Below are 21,221 nucleotides of genomic sequence, written 5' to 3' on the forward strand. Positions count from 1 at the left end.
TGGCGAGGAGGTAAGTGTCGTGCTCCTCTTACTTCTTTTCTGTAGGTTACCAGTCCCATTCCAAATCTGCCCCACTAATGGTTCCCAAGTCTGCACTGGAGTATGTGGGTGCTTTGTCCCCAGGGGCACGGCTGGTCGTTCCCAGCTCATCCCCATTATCTGAAGAAGCCCTACTGTCCTCCACCACATCCTGAGGGTCTTCAGGCCCGTCCGCAGAATCAAAAATCTCCCTTACTAATCGATCAAACTCCTGAGGTGCAGTGTCAGCTTCCTGTTCCCCCTGTCTGTCTCCTGCTAACTGCTCTTCCGCATCACTTACCTGGAACACTTCACCTGATTGCCCTTGCAGGACTGCCCTCGTGCAATGGTTCAGATGGTACCAGGTGGAGCGGCCTTCTACCTGAACTGCGGTGGGTGATGCCTTGGTTACCGTAAAGGGTCCTTCCCTTCTTGGCTCGTTCCACTTTCTCCGAAAAGCTCGCACGTAAACTTGGTCTCCTGGTTTAGTCGGTCCTTCACCTTGTACGGTCTCCGGCTCTTTCTGTTTTTCCTGTGCATAAATAGACCTATGTATCATAGTTAGCTGCTGCATGTAGTGTTTCAATTCTATTCCCAATTGTTCCAAGCTAGGTCCCTTATACGGCCCTCTCCACGGGGGCACTGGCATGGGCCTCCCAGTGAGCATCTCATGTGGTGTCAGGCATGTCATTCGATTAGTTTGCATGCAGTAACTCATCAATGCTAACGGTAAAGCATCGACCCAATTAAGTTTAGTGTCTGCACAAATTTTGTTTAGTTTGGCTTTCATGGTTCCATTAATTCTTTCTACCATGCCCTGCGACTGAGGGTGGTATAGACATAACAATGTACTTTCCAATGGCATACCCTCTAGGTCTGCCTTCAATACCTGATTAAAAACGTGTGGTGAATGTTTAAATCCTTGCGGCATTCTGGTATAGGTATACTGAGCACCTCTGTAAGTAAATGCAAACAAATACTGACACTGGCTAGACAAATACTGGCTAGAGGAATGCTGAAGAAAGCCGAACAACAAATACTGGCTAGAGGAATGCTGAAGAAAGCCGAACACAAATCAATCACTGAAAAGTAACTTGCTTCTGGTGGAACATTAGTCAAAAGTGTGTGTGGGTTGGGGACTACCGCTGGCCAGTCCTCTACCACATCATTTACCGCTCGCAAATCATGCACCAATCTCCACTTAGATTTATCTGCTTTTAAAACAGGCAGCAACCGGGTATTGCATGAACTGTTTGTTCTTTTAAGCATTCCTATTTCAAGCAACCCCTGCACTGTCGATGCTATTCCCTTTTCTGCTTCTGGTCTTAGAAGGTATTGTGGTCTGCTGGGTGGAATTGCTCCCCTTTTCAGCCTTATTTCCACCGGACTAGCTGTTTTTATTTTCCCAACGTCCATGTCATGCTGTGACCACAGAATAGACGGCAACTCATCTAACCTTTTATCTTTCTGCTGACCTCTTTCCTTTCCCAGCAAGGGCAGGTGTGGTTGGGGAGTTATTTCGACCTCTCTCACTGTCCCTACCATATCTACACTTACCATTATTTTAATGCAGTTGTTGTCTCCTGATATCCACACCTCTGGCGTGATTTTCCTCCACACTGTTACGGTTTCAGCACTCTTAACTAAGGGTCCTAAGTCTTTAGACTGATATCCCATGTTTACCAATAACGTTACGTGGGGCGCAGCCTCCGGTATCCTGTACCAGTTTTCTAAAAAGGTGTTCCATTTAACTTGTAAAGCTACCCCTTGCTTTCCAATTATCACAGCCTCCCCTTCCAGGCGCTGTTGGGTACACGCCTCTAGGTGCCATTTCTCCTCTAACTCCCTGCTCTGAGCCTCGTCAAAAATCACTGTACAATGTAGCTCAGATTTGGGCGTACAGCCCTGGGTAATATAGCCTGCACGCCCTTTTTCCATTTCTCCCAGGTTTCCTGAATCTGATCTGCGATGTCTCCTATCCAAAAGACATTAGCCTTCTTGTCTTCTCGCACTATCAATTGAGCCCCTGCTCTTTCCACACTCAGCCCATTTCTGGTGCATTCTAATTTTAATTCCAATTTCAATAAGGCATCTCTGCCTAACAAATTAATTGGAGTTCCTTTAAATACTAGCACCGGCAAAACAATTTCTTTATTTCCCATTCTCAACCGCACTGGAGCCGTGCACTGTGTCAACTGTGTTTTCCCCGAGAACCCTACCGTCTTAATAAGCTTTCCTGACATGGGAAGGTGAAGGGCATACTGTGGCTGTACACAAGTGTACGTGGCTCCAGTATCTATCATCATTGGTGTCAGTTGCCCTTCTAACATAACCTGAACAATGGGTTCCTCATCTGCCTCCCTTGTTATCATTGGGTAATGTCCCTTCCCACTTGAGTTCTCGGGGCACCCCTAATACCTCGCATAGGGGTTCACCAGTCCGCTTGGGCCTGTGGGGGCTGGTCCTTGGTTAAACTTTAGTTCCCTTCTTATCAGTTCCTGCTGGTGTGTGTCAGGCCATAGTGTAAATGGACAATCTCTTTTCATGTGACCTGGCTGATTACATTCCCAGCACAACCTCTCTACTTCTCTTTCCCCCTGTTTCCTCACTGGTCCCCTTTGCCCATAGCTTCTCTGTCCCCCTCCTTGGAACTTCCAGTCCTGTCTGGGCTGTTTGAATTTAGTCTGTTCTTGATAGGGCATTTGCGGGAATGCTCCCCCAAAGACGTTTATTGGCATGGGGTTTTCCAGCCCTTGTCTTACAGTATGATCGGTTCCCCCATATAGCAGTGCTTTGTCCAGTTCAATGGCTGTACTCGGACCGGTGGTTGCTGGCAGCATTTTTTTGCTTTTCTCTTTTTCCTTCTTTTTGAGTTCCTCAAGCTGCTTTTGTATCAACTTTCTTTGCACCTCTTCCTGCTGCTCAGCCAACCTTCGTTTGTCTTTTCGGTATTTCTCAACCGCATGGACTACGTGGTCTCTAAATTCTTGTGGGGTCTTTGACGTCAGCCCAACCACTTCCTCCAGTTTGGATTTTACTTGCGAAGGCATTGCATCCAAAATGCAATGTCGGAACAGTGTGGTAATAAAATAAGCTATTTTCCACCTCTTGCTCAGTCTCCAGTCTCCACCTTTTCAACTGGTTTTCTACGTAGGCTGCTGGGTTTTCAGTGTCTCCCAGTGGATCCTCTTTTAAGGCTTTGGGGTCCACTTTGGGTGGATAAAGCTTTCTGAGGGCCTGCCATACCCTCTGCCTCACTCTGTCAAACCCGTCTCCATCAGTTCTTGGGTCACTTGAGTTTACTATGCCAGCCATTTCCATTAGTTCGTTAAATTTGGAGGTTCCCATCAACCTTATCAACAGTGCCTTCAAATCTCCCATAGCCAATAATCGTCCCGCTGTTTCTTCTTCAAAGGCTCTAATCCATTTCCCTGCCCCTTCATGTAGATTGGGCAGAGTGTTTTTCAGCCCTTCTAGGTCCTGGGATCCCCAAGGGATATACTGCATTTGTCCTGATCCTTACACTAACAACGGCATCATTCTTCCTCCTTCTTCCCAACTGCCCTGGCTCTCCTCCTCACCTGACTCCCCATCTGTCTCAGGGTATGTCTTTACTGCCTCCCACACAAATGTCTCCGGGGTTCTCTTCTTCCCTCGGTCTCCCTGTGGAGTCCTTCCTTTCTGTCGTAATTCAATACTTGGTTGGCCCCTGGAGTATTTTTCGCATCTCTTCTGGCAACCTACTCTCAGTCACTTATCTAGATCTCTCTCTACTTCCACAAGTCACTCCCTTCCTGCCTCCTTCTGTTCTTCTAGGCTTCTGCCTCCTACCTCTTCCCCACAAATTCTCACATCCTCTCTCTCTCCACTTAACTCTTGCTCCTCCAATGAGTCACCTTCTTTTCTAGTCTGTTTATTTCTATAGTATAACCGATACTCCTCATATTCCTTTTCCTCTCTCAAGTATTTCATCCGTTCAATCTGTTCTTGCATTTCTCTCTGTACCTGTTCTATCTTCATCCTTTCTGCCTGTATCTCCTTCCATATCGCCGCTTTTTCCTTCTCGTATTGTTTTTTTTTCCTCCTCATTATCCCAAACTTGGGCTTCTCCCTGCATGTTTACTGTTCCCGTCAGCAGGGGGCACTGCTTAGGGGTTCCTTCATTATAGGGAGGGGGCTTTTCTGTTTCTTTCGCATCTGGGTACGGAGCTGAAGCCAGCTTCTCACTGTACCCTCTTCTCTCTCTAACAGGCTGTTTCTCCAGCACCTTAGTGTCTTCCTCACTTGTAATCAATATGCTACCTGTCCTCCTCAGCCTTTCTCCCTCCATTCTGAAGAGTTTTAGCACTTCCATTTCTCGTTCTCTTTTTTGCTCTCTTTTCTTAGATTTATCTTTTGGTTTGTAATTTTTAATTTGTCCCTCCATTTCTTTGCACAAACTTACATCAAACGTTCCTTCTCTTGGCCACTTTGTGACCAGGTTATTGGTTCTTTTTTCCCATTTTTCTGAAGTTTTTGTGATCTCATTATTAATTAACGGGAATTTTTTGCTCAGAATCTCTACTGCCGTCCCTCTACCTGTCATGTTATTCTCTCTTTTTAAGGTATTTCAGAGATTCACAGTTTGTTTACTGGATAGTATTACTTACTCTAATTCGAAGCCTAGTCTAACACCACGTTAACTTTTTCTACACTAAATTCACTCTAATTCTACACACCATGTGGACTTTTTCTTCCTAGTCTAACACCATGTGGACTTTTTCTTCCTATAACACCACGTGGACTTTTTCTTAATTAAACTTACTCTAATTCTATGCCTAGTCTATTGTCTATATACCAGAGCTTTAAACTATATTTTGGACTGTCTTTGTTTCCTATTCTGTTCTACCCGTGCAGACCACTTTTCAGAGCGGTACCCACAGAACTTTCTCTAAACACCTCGCCCGTTCAGATCCTTATCTCTTAAGGCGGTATCCACGAGGATTTTCTACTCTAAACACCTCGCCCGTTCAGACCCTTATCTCTTAAGGCGGTATCCACGAGGATTTTCTACTCTAAACACCTCGCCCGTTCAGACCCTTATCTCATAAGGCGGTATCCATGAGGATTTTCTACTCTACTTTTCCTGCCCATTCAGCCCTTCGTTTCGTACGAAGCGGTACCCACAGGGATTTACCAACACCACGTGGACTTTTTCTTAACTTCTTATTAACTTATTTGTACTTACCTTCACTGCAGTGTTCGTGATCAATCCTCTGAGCCTCCTCTGTTAACCCCCAATTCTGCCAGATTCTTTGGACTGGGGAGACCCTTCGGCAGTGGTTCCACACTTCAGAGACTCCAAGACCTCCCCAAAGCCAACAGAATTCTTAGTCCAAATTGTCGCAAAAGCGCTTACTTTTTGTTTGGGTGCAGCCTTAATTCTGTTAGCCTTGTGGGGGTCCCTGGAGGACTGGGAAGCGTCCCCAATCTGCCGTTTCCTTTCCGCAGGTCTCTATCCGGTCCTGTCACGGTCGCCAATTATGTTGTGGTTTTTTGTGCCCCACAAATGACCAGGAGACGCAGAAGATTCTTCAAGAAGGGCTAAACTTTAATTTGCAGATCAAAGCTGAGACAGTCATTGAGCTAGTCGCTGATTGCCCACTGAACTCTGGACACACCATTTTTTATAGTATTTGTCCAGTTGTATTAGCATATGTAATCAATCTATAGTTGCTTATTATACGTACTACCCATACTATTGTTCCTACCAATTGGCTTAATCATGTTCTAATCTACAACTCTTTAGCTACCTCTCATTAACATACCATTGTCTTCTACATTTTTAAGACTTCAGTCTCCTACCAAATTGGGTACCTGTATAGCAAATAATAAACTCACCAGAACTGAGCAATGTTCTTGATCTACATCTCTTTAGCTCTTTAGCTACCTCTCATTAACATACCATTGTCTTCTACATTCCTAGGATTTCATCTTGGGTACATGCATAGCAAGCTGACTACATAGTTTTGGTTACACAGCAAATGATACATAAAAATAATATTTTTATACTCCAATAGTTCCCAGTTTTTATGTTCTGTACACTGGACAAGCAGCCAGTGTACAGAAGACAACAAACTGAAAATAGGAAAGAGTAAGTAAGTAAGCAAGCAAACAAACAAACAATGAATATCAAGAATATGACATGAAGGGTCCTTGAAATTGAGTCCATAGGTTATAGGAACAGCTCAGTGATGGGGTGAGCACTGTGAGGGTCATGTTTTTTGACTTCTCCAGTGTGTTCAACACCATCCGCCCTGCTCTGCTGGGTGAGAAGCTGACAGTGATGCAGGTGGATGCTTCCCTGGTGTCATGGATTATTGATTACCTGACTGGCAGACCACAGTACGTGCGCTTGCAACACTGTGTGTCAGACAGAGTGGTCAGCAGCACTGAGGCTCCACAGGGGACTGTCCTGTCTCCCTTTCTCTTCACCATCTACACCTCAGACTTCAACTGCTGTACAGAGTCTTGCCATCTTCAGAAGTTTTCTGATGACTCTGCCATAGTTGGATGCATCAGCAAGGGAGATGAGGCTGAGTACAGGGCTACGGTGGAAAACATTGTCACATGGTGTGAGCAGAATCATCTGAAGCTTAATGTGAAAAAGACTAAGGAGCTGGTGGTGAACCTGAAGAGGGCCAAGGCACCAGTGACCCCTGTTTCCATTCAAGGGATCAGTGTGGACATGGTGGGGGATTACAAATACCTGGGGATACGAATTGACAATAAACTGGACTGGTCAAAGAACACTGAGGCAGTCTGCAAGGGTCAGAGCCGTCTCTACTTCCTGAGGAGACTGAGGTCCTTTAACATCTGCCGGACGATGCTGAGGATGTTCTATGAGGCTGTGGTGGCCAGTGCTATCATGTTTGCTGTTGTGTGCTGGGGCAGCAGGCTGAGGGTAGCAGACGCCAACAGAATCAACAAACTCATTCGTAAGGCCAGTGATGTTGTGGGGGTGGAACTGGAGTCTCTGACGGTGGCGTCTGAAAAGAGGATGTTGTCCAAGTTGCATGGCATCTTGGACAATGTCTCCCATCCACTCCATAATGTACTAGTTAGGCACAGGAGTACATTCAGCCAGAGACTCATTCCACCGAGATGTAACACTGAGCGTCATAGGAAGTCATTCCTGCCTGTGGCCATCAAACTTTACAACTCCTCCCTCGGAGGGTCAGACACCCTGAGCCAATAGGTTGGTCCTGGACTTGGCTTAATTTACTTATTATTTACTTAATTATTTATGGTTTTATATTGCTGTATTTCTCCACTATCCTTGGGTTGGTGCAACTGTAACAAAACCCAATTTCCCTCAGGATCAATAAAGTATGTCTGTCTGTCTGTATTCCCCCGGTTCAAGAACCTGATTGTTGAGGTGTAATAACTGTTCCTGATGCTGATGACAGCAGTGAGAAATCATGGCCTGGGTGGTGGGATACTGATGACAGCAGTGAGAAATCATGGCCTGGGTGGTGGGATACTGATGATAGATACTGCTGTCCTGTGACGGTGCTCTGTGTAGGTGTGCTCAATGGTGGGGAAGGCTTTATCTGTGATAGACGGCACCATATCCACTACTTTTTAATAGGATTTTCCATTCAAGGGCATTGGAGTTTCCATGCCAGGCTCTGTTCAGCCAGTCAATACACTCTCCACTGCACATCCATAGAGAAATGCAAAGTTTTATACGCCATGCCCAATCTTAGCAACTTCTAAGGAAGCAGAGGCACTGCTGTTCTTTCTTTGTAATTGCACTTGCATGCTGGACCCAGGACAAGTCCTATGAAATTATAACATTTAGGAATGTAAAGTTGCTGACCCTCTGCTCAACTGGGGAGACTGCTGTTTAATAATTTAAAAACAAAGTGAACTACCAACTCCAATTTTTTAAAAAAAGTGTCATCCAAACACCATCACCCACAAATATTGTTCCTCTTCACCCTGACATGCCCTATTCGTTGGTACCTTGGGCTCACTCTGACTCTCATTGCTCAATCCTATGGGAGCCTCAGTGGTTCCAATACTTTCCTGGCAGCAGTTCATTCAATGAATCCTGGAATTTGGTCTCCGCACAATCCCAGCAGCGGCTGTCAGTGGGTGATTGACCGCCGTGCTCTGGACATGAGACCTGTACTTCGTACTCCCCCTGGCGGCCGCTCACATTACAGCGCTTCCTGGGCGTCTCCCTGGCGGCGGGTCTCGGAACTGCAGGCTCGGGTCTCTCCCAGGCGTTGTGGCCCGTGCTCCCCCTGGTGGCAGGTCGGAACACTGCGGGCCCGCTCGCCCCCTGCCGGCGGGCCGCGGTAGTGGTGTGCAGCCCCGGGCTCCCCCTGGCGACTGTGTTAAGGCGAGGCCCGGTTGCTGCGGTGATGATGGCGGTTCGGGAAGCGCAGGCCGCCGGGTCTGTGTGTGAATTGGGGGCTCGGGAGCGGCTTGCCAGCGGAAGCACGGTGGGGGACGAGTCATCGGACAGCGAGGCCGAGCACGAATCCGCGCAGAAGCTGATCCGGAAGGTGTCCACCTCGGGCCAGATCCGCAGCAAGGTGAGGCCGGGGTCGGGGGAGCGGGCAGGCGCGGCCGGGACCCCTGCAGCTTCAGCCGTTGCCGGGCAGGCCACACGGTCAGCCTCAGCCTCGAGTGGGGCGCCACCGGCAGCAAAGCTGGAGTCACCGCCGACGGGAAGAGCAGTAGAAACCCGCCAGATCCCTCTGGCTCCAGGGTCTGATCCCAAAGGATAGCCAGCCCCTGCACACAGTTCAGGGTTCAGGGTACAAATGAAGGGAATAAATATCCCCAGAACATGTCCTAGGGAATAACTAGTCTCCTGGCCTAATCTGAGAGAATAACAGGCACCAGGGTTTAATTTAGGGGAATAGTTGAACCCCTGAAAAATCCTGAGGGAATAACCAATGCCCCGGGTGCAATCCCTGGGAATTATAACTAGTCCGAGGTCCAATATCAAGGGGGAGGATGGTCCTGCTTCCAATTCCAGGGAATAACTGACCCCTGCGTTCAACTCCAGAGAAAAACTAGCCCCTTTATCTACATCTGGCTGCTCTGTCCAATCTTTGGGAAAAACCAGTGTGTTAGTTGAAAACTGAGGGCATTATCAGACCATGGGTTTAGCCCAAAGAACAACTGCTCCTTGAATCCAATTCCAGGGATTGATTAATCCAGTTTCAGGAGTAGTTATGGAATTGTCATTCCTAGAGATTCAGTCAGTCCCTGTCCAATTTCTAAGAATGGTCATTCTCTGGGTTCATTCTCTGGATAAAATCTGTCCATTTGAGTTCTATCTGTCTCTGGGTCAGATCTTATAACCATATAACCATATAACAATCACAGCACGGAAACAGGCCATCTTGGCCCTCCTAGTCCATGCCGAACCCTTAATCTCACCTAGTCCCACTTACCCGCACTCAGCCCATAACCCTCCACTCCTTTCCTGTCCATATACCTATCCAATTTTACCTTAAATGATACAACTGAACTGGCCTCTTCTACTTCTACAGGAAGCTCATTCCACACAGCTATCACTCTCTGAGTAAAGAAATACCCCCTCGTGTTTCCCTTAAACTTCTGCCCCCTAACTCTCAAATCATGTCCTCTAGTTTGAATCTCCCCTACTCTCAATGGAAACAGCCTGTTCACGTCAACTCTATCTATCCCTCTCAAAATTTTAAATACCTCGATCAAATCCCCCCTCAACCTTCTACGCTCCAATGAATAGAGACCTAACTTGTTCAACCTTTCTCTGTAACTTAATTGCTGAAACCCAGGTAACATCCTAGTAAATCGTCTCTGCACTCTCTCTAATTTATTGATATCTTTCCTATAATTCGGTGACCAGAACTGCACACAATATTCCAAATTTGGCCTTACCAATGCCTTGTACAACTTTAGCATTGCATCCCAACTTCTGTACTCAATGCTTTGATTTATAAAGGCCAGCGTTCCAAAAGCCCTCTTCACCACCCTATCTACATGAGACTCCACTTTCAGGGAACTATGCACAGTTATTCCTAGATCTCGCTGTTCCTCTGCATTCCTCAATGCCCTACCATTTACTCTGTATGTTCTATTTGGATTATTCCTGCCAAAATGTAGAACCTCACACTTCTCAGCATTAAACTCCATCTGCCAACGTTCAGCCCATTCTTCTAACCGGCATAAATCTCCCTGCAAGCTTTGAAAATCCACCTCATTATCCACAACACCTCCTACCTTAGTATCATCGGCATACTTACTAATCCAATTTACCACCCCATCATCCAGATCATTTATGTATATTACAAACAACATTGGGCCCAAAACAGATCCCTGAGGCACCCCGCTAGTCATCTTAAGGAATAATAAATCCCTGGAATCAGTTCCTGGGCAGAAATAGTGTCTAGATCTAATCCCCTGGAACAATCCTTGCCCAGATTGAATGCCTGACTAGAACCTTTCATCCAGAGAATAATTTCAACATTTTTCCTTTAACAGTCCTAAATTCCACACATTACCCTATGTACAAACTATGGGAAAGCATTGTAGGGGTTATGTGATATTAACTGTTTATTGGATAGAGCTGTGGTGCTATCCATTGTTGAGTTGAGATTGTTGCTGTAACAATGATAATCAATAAGGTCTTTGATTATCTGTCCATGTTGAATTTATGGCATGCATCATGACAGGAAAATGGGCTAGGTGACAATGCAGACTGCCCATTTAAATTGAATTTTCAGATGTTTTTGTCCGGGAAAAGGGAATGAAGTGTGTGATCTACTTGATGGTGAAGATTAGGATAGCTGAGGAAGAGAGATTGTGCATTGGGTATCCGTAAAACTGTTGCATGTCAGTGGGAGAATAGGCTTGAGCAATTGGTGTTTTACTATCTTATGTTTCACAACTTTATATTAACATTTGCTAAGAAAAGCAGCGTAGATCAGGGTCAGCTCTGCAACGGAACATTGTTAAAAGTTTTATGCAAGTCAGCTGAATAGCTGAATTAGCTCTGAAAGTGTTAACATCACTGTTACAAGTTGGTACAATATGTGTTCAGTTTACTTTTTGAATAAAATGTGAAGTTTGACATAAAAAAAATTTGTCATTCGTAGAGCTCAACATATTTAGCTATATGTGTAGGAGTAATGTGGTAAGTTTGGTTAGATAAAGCATGTTGACTGGAGGTGCCCTTTTGTGATTCCAGGGTGACTGTTATTTAGACACCAAAGAGTCAAAGCTCACTTCCACAAATTGGAGCCAAACCTGGAACGTTAATGTGTTAAAATTCAACATAAAATAATCTGTATCTAAACCATCTCCAAATCCTAAACCTGTCTGTGCCCAAGAGGGGCCCTGGTTGTGGCAGCTGCACCTCATTCAGCATTTCAGCCCTTCTGAAAATCGGTGGTGTACAGTTCAGTCTCCTGGGTGTGAAGCATTTTTGAGTGTTCAGCTTTTCATCACCCAGCTTTCGAGGTTATCCAGTCTGCATCTGCTATCCTTTGTACTCTTGATCTATAATGGCCACACACACTGTTTGCAGTGGCCCAGTGCTGACTTAGCTAGGGCTGCAAACCTAACCACTTCAACAAATTGTCCTCAGCCTTAGCTTACCATCTCAGCTCATGTGATCCACACTTTGTGGTCCTCAAGTCTTTTTACACACAATCATTTTGCACCTCAACACTTTACCCGCCTATCCTTGCCCCTTGGATATTCTTTGACAGGTTCCCAGCTGGAAAAGAGTGTTCATAAATATTTGGGGCAGATGTCTCACATATCTAACTGCTTGCTTTAATAGCTCTTCACAAAAACAATTTGCCATAACATTATGACTGAATGTATAAATCCTTTACTGCCAGGATAAAGGAGCAGAATCAGAGTAGTGCACAGACAAAATCAAATGAGGGTCCATGAAGAGCAAGGGCATGAGAAATCTAACCTTTGAAGCCTTGATTGAGGCCACAGATTTAGAAAGTAGAAAACAACATAAAAGAGAGAATAATATGCAAGTGGAGTCAAAATGCTCCAAATCATCAAATAGGGCAGAGAGCTAAATTGGATAGCTATCAAAGAGCCTGTACCGATACTGTAGGGTTCTCTGGATAAAAGTGGAACTCGCTGTATGACAGCTTGGCAGAGGCAGAAACCTCACCATATTTAAACAGTGCTTGGATGTGCACTTGAAGAGCCGCGAACCAAGAGAGAGAAGGTGGGATGAGGCTGGCTTACCCTTCGATCACCACCCAGGACACAGTAGTTCAAAGTACGTATGCAGTATGTGACCCTTAAATTCGCCTTTGCCGTAGACAGTCACAAAATAAAGTAGAACCAAGCCGTTCAGCGAAAAAATCCAACCTCCATGTGCAAACGGCAAAAAATAAAAGCGATCGGAAACACAGAATATAAAACACGAAAGGCATGTGTCATAAATTTGATGTGAGAAATGTAACTTAATGGAAAACATCTTTAAATCAGCAGTCACCTGTTGAGATGTGGTCTTGTTAAGAAAAGATTGTATGATTAATGACACTTAATAAGAACAGTATTAAATGAAGGAGTTTATTGTCATGAGGGATTAAGAGAAAACATTAAAGTGTTATACTAAGTCCTTTATTGTCGCAATGAGGCCACACTCAGGTTGGAGGAGCAACACCTTATATTCCGTCTGATTAGTCTCCAACCAGATAGCATGAACATCGATTTCTTGAACTTCCGGTACTGCCCCCCGACCTCTACTTCACCATTCCCCATCCCCATTTCCCCCTCACCTTGTCTCCTTGCCTACCCATCGCCTCCCCCCTTTTCTTTCTTCCATGACGTTCTGTTCTCTCCAGTCGGGCTCCCCCTTGTCCAGCCTCACATCTCTTTCACCAGTCAACCTCCCAGCTCTTTACTTCCTCCCTCCCCCTCCCCGTATTACCTATCACCTATCACCTTGTGTTTCTCCCTCCCCTCCCCTACCTTTTGAATCTACTCCTTGTCTTTTTTTCTCCAATCCTGCCAAAGGGTCTCGGCCTGAAATGTTGACTGTATTTTTTTCCATAGATGCTGCCTGGTCTGCTGAGTTCCTCCAGCATTTTGTGCGTGTGTTGCTAAATCGCTTGCTGTAATTCTGCTCCCGGCTTCTACAACTGACCATTTCTCTCCCACTCCCATACTTGTAAGTCATCCTGGGATACCCTGATAAAAGACTCCATTTTTTAATACAACCCATTTGAACAGGGTCTTCATTGATCTGGGGCAGTTCCTAAGCATCTTGGATCCAGTGAAATGTTTCCTGAAGCTTTAGGCACTGTTTCCGTGCTGGAAACATTTTTGGAAATGTTAATGCAAGTGTGAATTGTAAAATAGATGTGTGGAGATACACCCTAATTCTACACCAAATACTGCACAGACTTTAGATATCTTTAAAAACAATCTACCCGTAAGACAGCAAAATTTAAAGTAAGTTAATAAGTTTTTCTTAAGCATTTCTGGTAATCATATGATGGAGGATGCTATTCAGTCCATTGAGTTTGCTGGTTCACAGAACAATGCTATCCCTCCACTAATTTTCCCTGTAATAAATTATCCCCATATTCCCATCCATTCTGTGGCACATCTACACCATGGACAGTTTGCATCGTCTCCTGTGAGCCTACCAACCATCTCGCATGTCTTGTGATGTGGGAGGAAACTGGAGCACGAGGGGAAACCGCTTGCAAACTTGACACAGACAATGCAGGGGGCCAGAGTGGAATCGGCTCTGCTGGACCTGTGAAACAGCAGCTCTACTTGCTGTGACGCTGTGCGGCAATGGTGCGCAGGGCTTAAAGTGAAACAAGATGTTTATAGCTGAACATTCAAGAGCATGAAGAAAGGACTCTTGCTGCGGGATGCATTTATGCTGCTGTTGGGATCGGCAGATGGTGGAAGTGTATTTCTGTTGTTGTGTATCAGCAAGCACACATCAGTACGCGATATCGTTCAGTTACTATTGAGAGGCATGAGAAAAAAAGATGCAACTACGAAGCTCAGCCTCCATATCAAATACGCAGCAATCAAAAATGCTAGGTTATAATGACATGAGCCAACAACAATGTGTTAGCAATCACTGTCAGGGCATATGGCAAGAGAGTTTTATCCCCAATTGTCTTCAGAGACATTTAATATATTTTTCTTTGAACATTCCAAGAGATTTAGATTAGTGTTTTTATTTCTTTAGCATGTCTCTGACAGTGGCTTTGTTTTGAGTTCAGTTAGTTTAACGATTTTCAGTCTATCTGTTGAGTTTAGTCTGTTTACATGGTTTTACTGAGACGGGGCTCAGAAGATCTTTTTTTGCCCCATATTAATGTTAAGTATGAAAGTTGGAGGTAATATAATTTACAGAAAACAGCCTAAAATATTCTTCAGTGTACTGAGAGGCTAAGGCTCCTTGCTCCAACCGATGACATGTGTAAAATATAGAGCTGTGTGGTTTAACCTAAATGAGCCCAACTTCCTGGTATTTCTCTGAAAATATTTAGTCTCTTGAGGGGTCCAAACCAGCTATAAATAGCTCTGGCCGTCTGTTCTCACTAAGCATGCTGACTGATGTTGTCCAGATGAAATTTACCCACCAGTTCATGCAGACAAACAACTAAACATTCATTTTGCAACATTTTTTTTCCTGATGTTGGTTTAATGGTTTAAAAATGTTACTCGTCGCATATCGTAAAGTTCCGATTTGAGATCAGAACTACATCAACTTGCCCTCATATCATCCCCTTTGTGCGTGCGATGGTGAGGGGAGAGGGGACAGAAGACCTTGGGGTGGGATTGGCATGTCTGTGTGCTTTGAAGAGCTTTTGAAATTGGGAACAGAGAAGCTAACACAAAAGGTCATTTAGAGCGTCGCTAGGAAGAAGGGAGACAGCTGGTACAGTCGCAGTAGTGGTTTCTGTGAGACAGAGGGTCAGTGGGTGGGAAGGATCGTGTGATGATGGGGTGGAACCTGGCCTGAGAGCTCTGTGATTTCTTCTTGCACCCCTGGCAATGGTAGTATATGATCTCAGAGTCAGAAGTTAGAATTAGAGGAATATACATGTTTACTCTTCACAGCGATGACATTGTATTTGCGTTTAAATATTGTTTGCTGGAGTTGCACGTTCAGTTTAATCTTCAGTGTGTTCACAAAAAGAGACCATTGACTTCATTCCCACTAAAGCTGAGCTGTCAGTTCCATCCCTGTACCTGGCTACTGATTTGGAGCAAGAAGGCTGTGAGTGAACTGCTGATTTTTCGGAGCAAAGGGAGTTTTTTTACTACTGGGGTTAAAGAGAGGCGAGACTGCGCAGGCGCATGATGTCAGCCAGTAGAGCGCAAAAGGTTTAAAAAGAAGGCAGCCGTATCCAGCGGGCAGCGGAGTGAGAGGCAGCAGAGTGACGGGGCTTTGGCTCAACAGGCTTCGGCGGTAACGGGTGAGGCAAGGTAGGAAGTATGCGTGTGAGGCCAGTTTTCTGTGCTCAGTGTCAGATGTGGGGGGTCCTGGAGTCTTCCCAGCCATACGGATGGCCATATCTGCACCAAGTGTGTCGAGTTGCAGCTCCTGAGGGACCGAGTTAGGGAATTGGAGATGCAGCTCGATGACCTTTGTCTGGTCAGGGAGAGTGAAGAGGTGATAGAAAGGAGTTACAGGTAGGAGGTCACACCAGGGCCACGGGAGACAGAGAAGTGGGTCACAGTCAGGAGGGGGAAGGGGAAGAGTCAGGTACTAGAGAGTACCCCTGTGGCTCTACCCCTTCACAATAAGTACTCCTGTTTGAGTACTGTTGGGGGGAGGTGGCCTACCTAGGGGAAGCGGCAGTAGCCTTACCTCTGGCACAGAGTCTGGCCGTGTGGCTCAGAAGGGTAGGGAAAGGAAGAAGAAGGCAGTAGTGATAGGAGACTCTATAGTTAGGGGATCAGACAGGCGATTCTGTGGACTCAGGAAAGAAACTTGGATGGTAGTGTGCCTCCCAGGTGCCAGGGTCTGGGATGTTTCTGATCGCGTCCAAGATATCTTGTGGTGAGAGGGAGAACAGCCAGAGGTCGTGGTACATATTGGTACCAATGACATAGGTAGGAAAAGGGAAGAGGTCCTGAAAACGGACTACAGGGAGTTCGGAAGGAAGTTGAGAAGCAGGACTGCAAAGGTAGTAATCTTGGGATTACTGCCTGTGCCACGCGACAGTGAGAATAGGAATAGAATGAGGTGGAGGATAAATGCATGGCTGAGGGAGTGGAGCAGGGGGCAGGGATTCAGATTTCTGGATCATTGGGACCTCTTTTGGGGCAAATGTGACCTGTACAAAAAGGATGGGTTGCACTTGAATCCTGGGGGACCAATATCCTGGTAGGGAGGTTTGCTAAGGCTACTGGGGAGAGTTTAAACTGGAATTGTTGGGGGGTGGGAACCGAACTGAAGAGACTGGGGAAGAGGAAGTTGGCTCACAAATAGAGAAAGCTTGTAGACAGTGCGAGAGGGAGAATAGGCAAGTGATAGAGAAGGGACACACTCAGACTGAAAGCTTGAGATGTATCTATTGTAATGCAAGGAGTGCATGAACAAAGTGGATGAGCTCGGAGTGTGGATCAGTACTTGGAGATATGATGTGGTGGCCATTACAGAGACTTGGATGGCTCAGGGACGGGAATGGTTACTTCAAGCACTTGGTTTTAGATGTTTCAGAAAGGACAGGGAGGGAGGCAAAAGAGTTGGGGGCGTAGCACTGTTGATCAGAGATAGTGTAATGTCTACAGAAAAGGTGGATGTCATGGAGGGATTGTCTACGGAGTCTCTGTAGGTGGAGGTTAGGAACAGGAAGGGGTCAGTAAGTTTACTGGATGTTTTTTATAGGCTGCCCAATAGTAACGGGGATATCGAGGAGCAGCTAGAGAAACGGATCCTAGAAAGGTGTAATAATAACAGAGTTGTCATGATGGGAGATTTTCATTTCCTAAATATCGATTGGCATCTCCCTAGAGTGAGGGGTTTAGATGCGGTGGAGTTTGTTAGGTGTGTTCAGGAAGGTTTCTTGACACAGTATGTAGATTTGCCTCCAAGAGGAGAGGCTGTACTTGATTTGGTATTGGGAAGTGAACCTGGTCAGGTGTCAGTTCTCTCAGTGGGAGAGCATTTTGGAGATAGTGATTATTATTCTATCTCTTTCACAATAGCATTGGAGAGGGATAGGAACAGACAAGTTAGAAAACTTAATAGGAGTAAGGGGAATTATGAGGCTATCAGGCAGGAAATTGGAGGCTTAAATTGGAAACAGATGTTCTCAGGGAAAAGTACGGAGGAAATGTGACAAATATTTAGGGGATATTTGTGTAGAGTTCTGTATAGGTATGTTCCAATGAGACGGAAATTATGGTAGGATACAAAGGCTGTAATAAATCTAGTCAAAAAGAAAAGAAAAGCTTAAAAAAGGCTCAGAGAGCTAGGAAATGTTAGAGATCTAGAAGATTATAAGGCTAACAGGAAGGAGCTTAAAAAGGAAATCAGGAGAACCAGAAGGGGCCATGAAAAGGCCTTGGTGGGCAGAATTAAGGAGAACCCCAAGGCATTCTACAAGTATGTGAAGAGCAAGAGAGTAAGTCATGAAAGAATAGGACCTATCAAGTGTGACAGTGGGAAAGTGTGTATGGAACCGGAGGAAATAGCAGAGGTACTTAATGAATACTTCAGTATTCACTATGAAAAAGGATCTTAGTGATTGTAGTGATGACTTGCAACAGACTGAAAAGCTTGAGCATGTAGATATTAAGAAAGAGTATGTGCTGGAGCTTTTGGAAAGCATCAAGTTAGATATGTCACTGGGACCGGACAAAATGTACCACAGTTACTGTAGGAGGCGAGGGAGGAGATTGCTGAGCCTCTGGCGATGATCTTTGCCTCATTAATGGGGACAGGCGAGGTTCCGGAGGATTGGAGGGTTGCAGATGTTGTTCCTTTATTCAAGAAAGGGAGTAGAGATAGACCAGGAAATTATAGACCAATGAGTCTTACCTCTGTGGTTGGTAAGTTGATGGTGAAGATCCTGAGAGGCAGGATTTATGAACATTTGGAGAGATATAATATGACTAGGAGTAGTCAGCATGTCTTTGTCAAGGGCAGGTTGTGCCTTACGAGCCTGATTGAATTTTTTGAGGATGTGACTAAACACATTGATGAAGGAAGAGCAGTAGATGTAGTGTATATGGATTTCAGCAAGGCATTTGATAAGGTACCCCAATGCAAGGGTTACTGAGAAAGTGAGGAGGCATGGGATCCAAGAAAACATTGCTTTGCGGATTCACAACTGGCTTGCCCACAGAAGGCAAAGAGCGGTTGTAGACAGGTCACATTCTGTGTGGAGGTCAGTCACCAGTGGAGTGCCTCAGGGATCTGTTCTGGGACCCTTACTCTTTGTGATTTTTTTAAATGACCTGGATGAGGAAGTGGAGGAATGGGTTAGTAAATTTGCTGATGACACAAAGGTTGGAGGTGTTGTGGATAGTGTGGAGGGCTGTCAGAGGCTACAGTGGGACATTGATAGGATGCAAAACTGGGCTGAGAAGTGGCAGATGTAGTTCAACTCAGAAAAGTGGGAAGTGGTTCATTTTGATAGGTCAAATATGATGGCAGAATATAATAATGGTAAGACTCTTGGCAGTGCAGAGGATCAGAGGAATCTTGGGGTCCAAGTCCATAGGACGCTCAAAGCAGCTGCACAGTTTGACTCTGTGGTTAAGAAGGCATATGGTATATTGATCTTCATTAATCGTGGAATTGAATTTAGGAGCCGAGAGGTAATGTTGCAGCTATATAGGACCCTGGTCAGACCCCACTTGCAGTACTGTGCTCAGTTCTAGTTGCCTCACTACAGGAAGGATGTGGAAACTATAGAAAGGGTGCAGAGGAGATTTACAAGGATGGTGCCTGGATTGGGGAGCATGCCTTTTGAATACGGGTTGAGTGAACTCGGCCTTTTCTCCTTGGAGCGAAGGAGGATGAGAGGTGACCTGATAGAGGTGTACAAGATGATGAGAGGCATTGCTCGTGTGGATAGTTGGAGGCTTTTTCCCAGGGCTGAAATGATTGCCACAGGAAGACGCAGGTTTAAGGTGCTAGGGAGTAGGTGCAGAGAAGATGTCAGGGGTAAGTTTTTTATGCAGAGAGTGGTGAGTGCGTGGAATGGGCTGCTGGCAATGGTGGTGGAAACTGATACGAAAGGGTCTTTTAAGAGGCTTTTAGATAGGTACACGGAGCTTAGTAAAAAAGAGGGCTATGGGTAAGCCTCGTAATTTCTAAGGTAGGAACATGTTCAGCACATCTTTGTGGGCTGTAGGTTTTCTATACTTCTATGTCCTGGGCCGAATTTCGGATCGTACATCTGTCATCACAGTGACTGTCTGGTCCTCCATCCTGATGTTACCGTCCCCTCGTCTTGCTTCACCTCTGTGCTGCTGAAACTATCACCCATGTCTTTATCACCTCCAGATTTTACTCTGGTATCCTTCCCTGGCTCATCAGATGTCTCACCCACCAGAGACGTGAGCTTCTGCAAAGCTCTGCTGCTTTTCTCTATGCAGGAGTGTAACGAGGGGCAGCATGTCTCACTGGCCCCATCGCCCCTTTTTTCTCTTCCCTGCCCTCTCAATCTGCTCACCCTCCATCCAGTTCTGCTATTCATTTATAAAAGGATCTACTGTACTCTCCTATCGGAGTCTGTCTTCCTCACCCCTTTGTCACTTCCACCTTTTGCCTTCCTAGTCTCCTCCTCCCTGATCTGCAGATCATCCTCCTCTCAGCACATTCCACCTATCGCCCACCAGCCTTCGCTTCACACACCCCCTCCACCTTTTCGTACTGGCTATCTGCCCTCTTTCCAGTCCCAACGTAAGGTCTCAGCCCATGGATGCTGTCTGACCTGCTGAGTTCCTCCAGCATTTTGTGTGTGTGTTGTTGAAGATTTCCAACATCTGCAGTCCATCTTGTGTCTGTCCTTCATTATGTCAGTTCACCCGTCACCTCATCCTCATTCGCCTTATTTATTTTTTGAGATACAGTGCAGAGTAGGCGCTCCCAGCCCTTAGAGCCATGCCACCCAACAACCCCCGACTTAACCCTAGCCTAGTCACAGGACAATTTACTGTGTCAACTTGAGTATTGAATAGCCTCTCATTCATTTTCTTTCTTTAAATTAACTGAGGTAATGTCTGTATGAGTATGAGGATTGTTGATTTGTTCTAAGTTCATGAAGTGCAGCAGAGTCTCTTTATGGACAAGTGATAGGTGCTATTTAAGCACATTTGATAGCTAGCCTCTATTTTGACATGCATCATGTGCAGTCGATATTCTCTACCGATACCATCTGTATGTTTATGTTCCATGCCACTTGAATATTAACACTGAGCGACTTGATGTGTCACTTGACCGTAACAAATTAGTTGTATGTTTGCACATGCCATGCCATTTATGTGTTGTGTGTCCTGCTATGTAAACACGAGCTGTTTTGTCATCTGTTCAGTGATCCGAGATAACCTCCTGTACATTGATACTGGGTCTTCTGTCTGTCTATTTACATCTGTCATGCTCTGTGCTGTGACATGTGTCACTTTGTATATACAGCAGTGGCCACCTACGTATTTACAGTTGCTGAGCCATCTTGATGTAACTTCTTAATATTTTTGTGTAATATGCTATCTGCATACTTGATGCTTTATTTATTGACAGATATATGCCATTGCTGCAGATACAGGATATTCCACTTATATTTGTGAAATACATACCATTTCTTTATTAACATTTGATGATTTCTCCTGGTATGTTACCCAGACAGGCTGTGACTATGTTTATATATGACTTGGCTTCGTATGTTGACTCAAGGATGTGGCATCCATAAATTCACAAGTGACGTACTTCTCTCTATTTGCACAGGATATGCTAAAAGTGGAAATTTTTGTCCAGTGTGGTGTCAGCCATATGTTTGCAAATAGCATTCCAAGCTCCATTAACATATGTTCCATTAATGTATTAACTCCAAGGATTACTGTGGATAATTACATGTGATGGTCCCTTGCTTTCAGTTCTTTTTTTTTGGTAGTAGGCATTATTATCTTCTGTTTTTAAGTGTATTTACAGTTTTGGGGGTTTGAATGTCCTGATTTGTATTCTCTATATT

The 21,221-nt window shown here is 45.2% G+C and overlaps 1 protein-coding gene across 3 annotated transcripts in view; it reads left to right on the forward strand.

Annotated features, from left to right (window-relative positions):
• The first annotated feature begins 8,271 nt into the window (after positions 1–8,271).
• The window catches only part of LOC132380406 (diacylglycerol kinase delta-like), a 166,743-nt gene continuing 153,793 nt past the window's right edge, over positions 8,272–21,221 (forward strand). For 2 of the 3 annotated variants that reach the window (XM_059949167.1, XM_059949190.1), the window contains exon 1: positions 8,272–8,603. In XM_059949167.1, coding sequence (XP_059805150.1) covers positions 8,430–8,603 — 174 coding nt within the window. In that variant the 5' untranslated portion in view covers positions 8,272–8,429. The remainder of the gene's footprint in view (positions 8,604–21,221) is intronic. The other variant, XM_059949175.1, reaches the window with a different exon arrangement.

Source organism: Hypanus sabinus, chromosome 2 (genome assembly GCF_030144855.1).
Source record: "Hypanus sabinus isolate sHypSab1 chromosome 2, sHypSab1.hap1, whole genome shotgun sequence".
NCBI classification, from domain to species: Eukaryota; Metazoa; Chordata; class Chondrichthyes; order Myliobatiformes; family Dasyatidae; genus Hypanus; species Hypanus sabinus.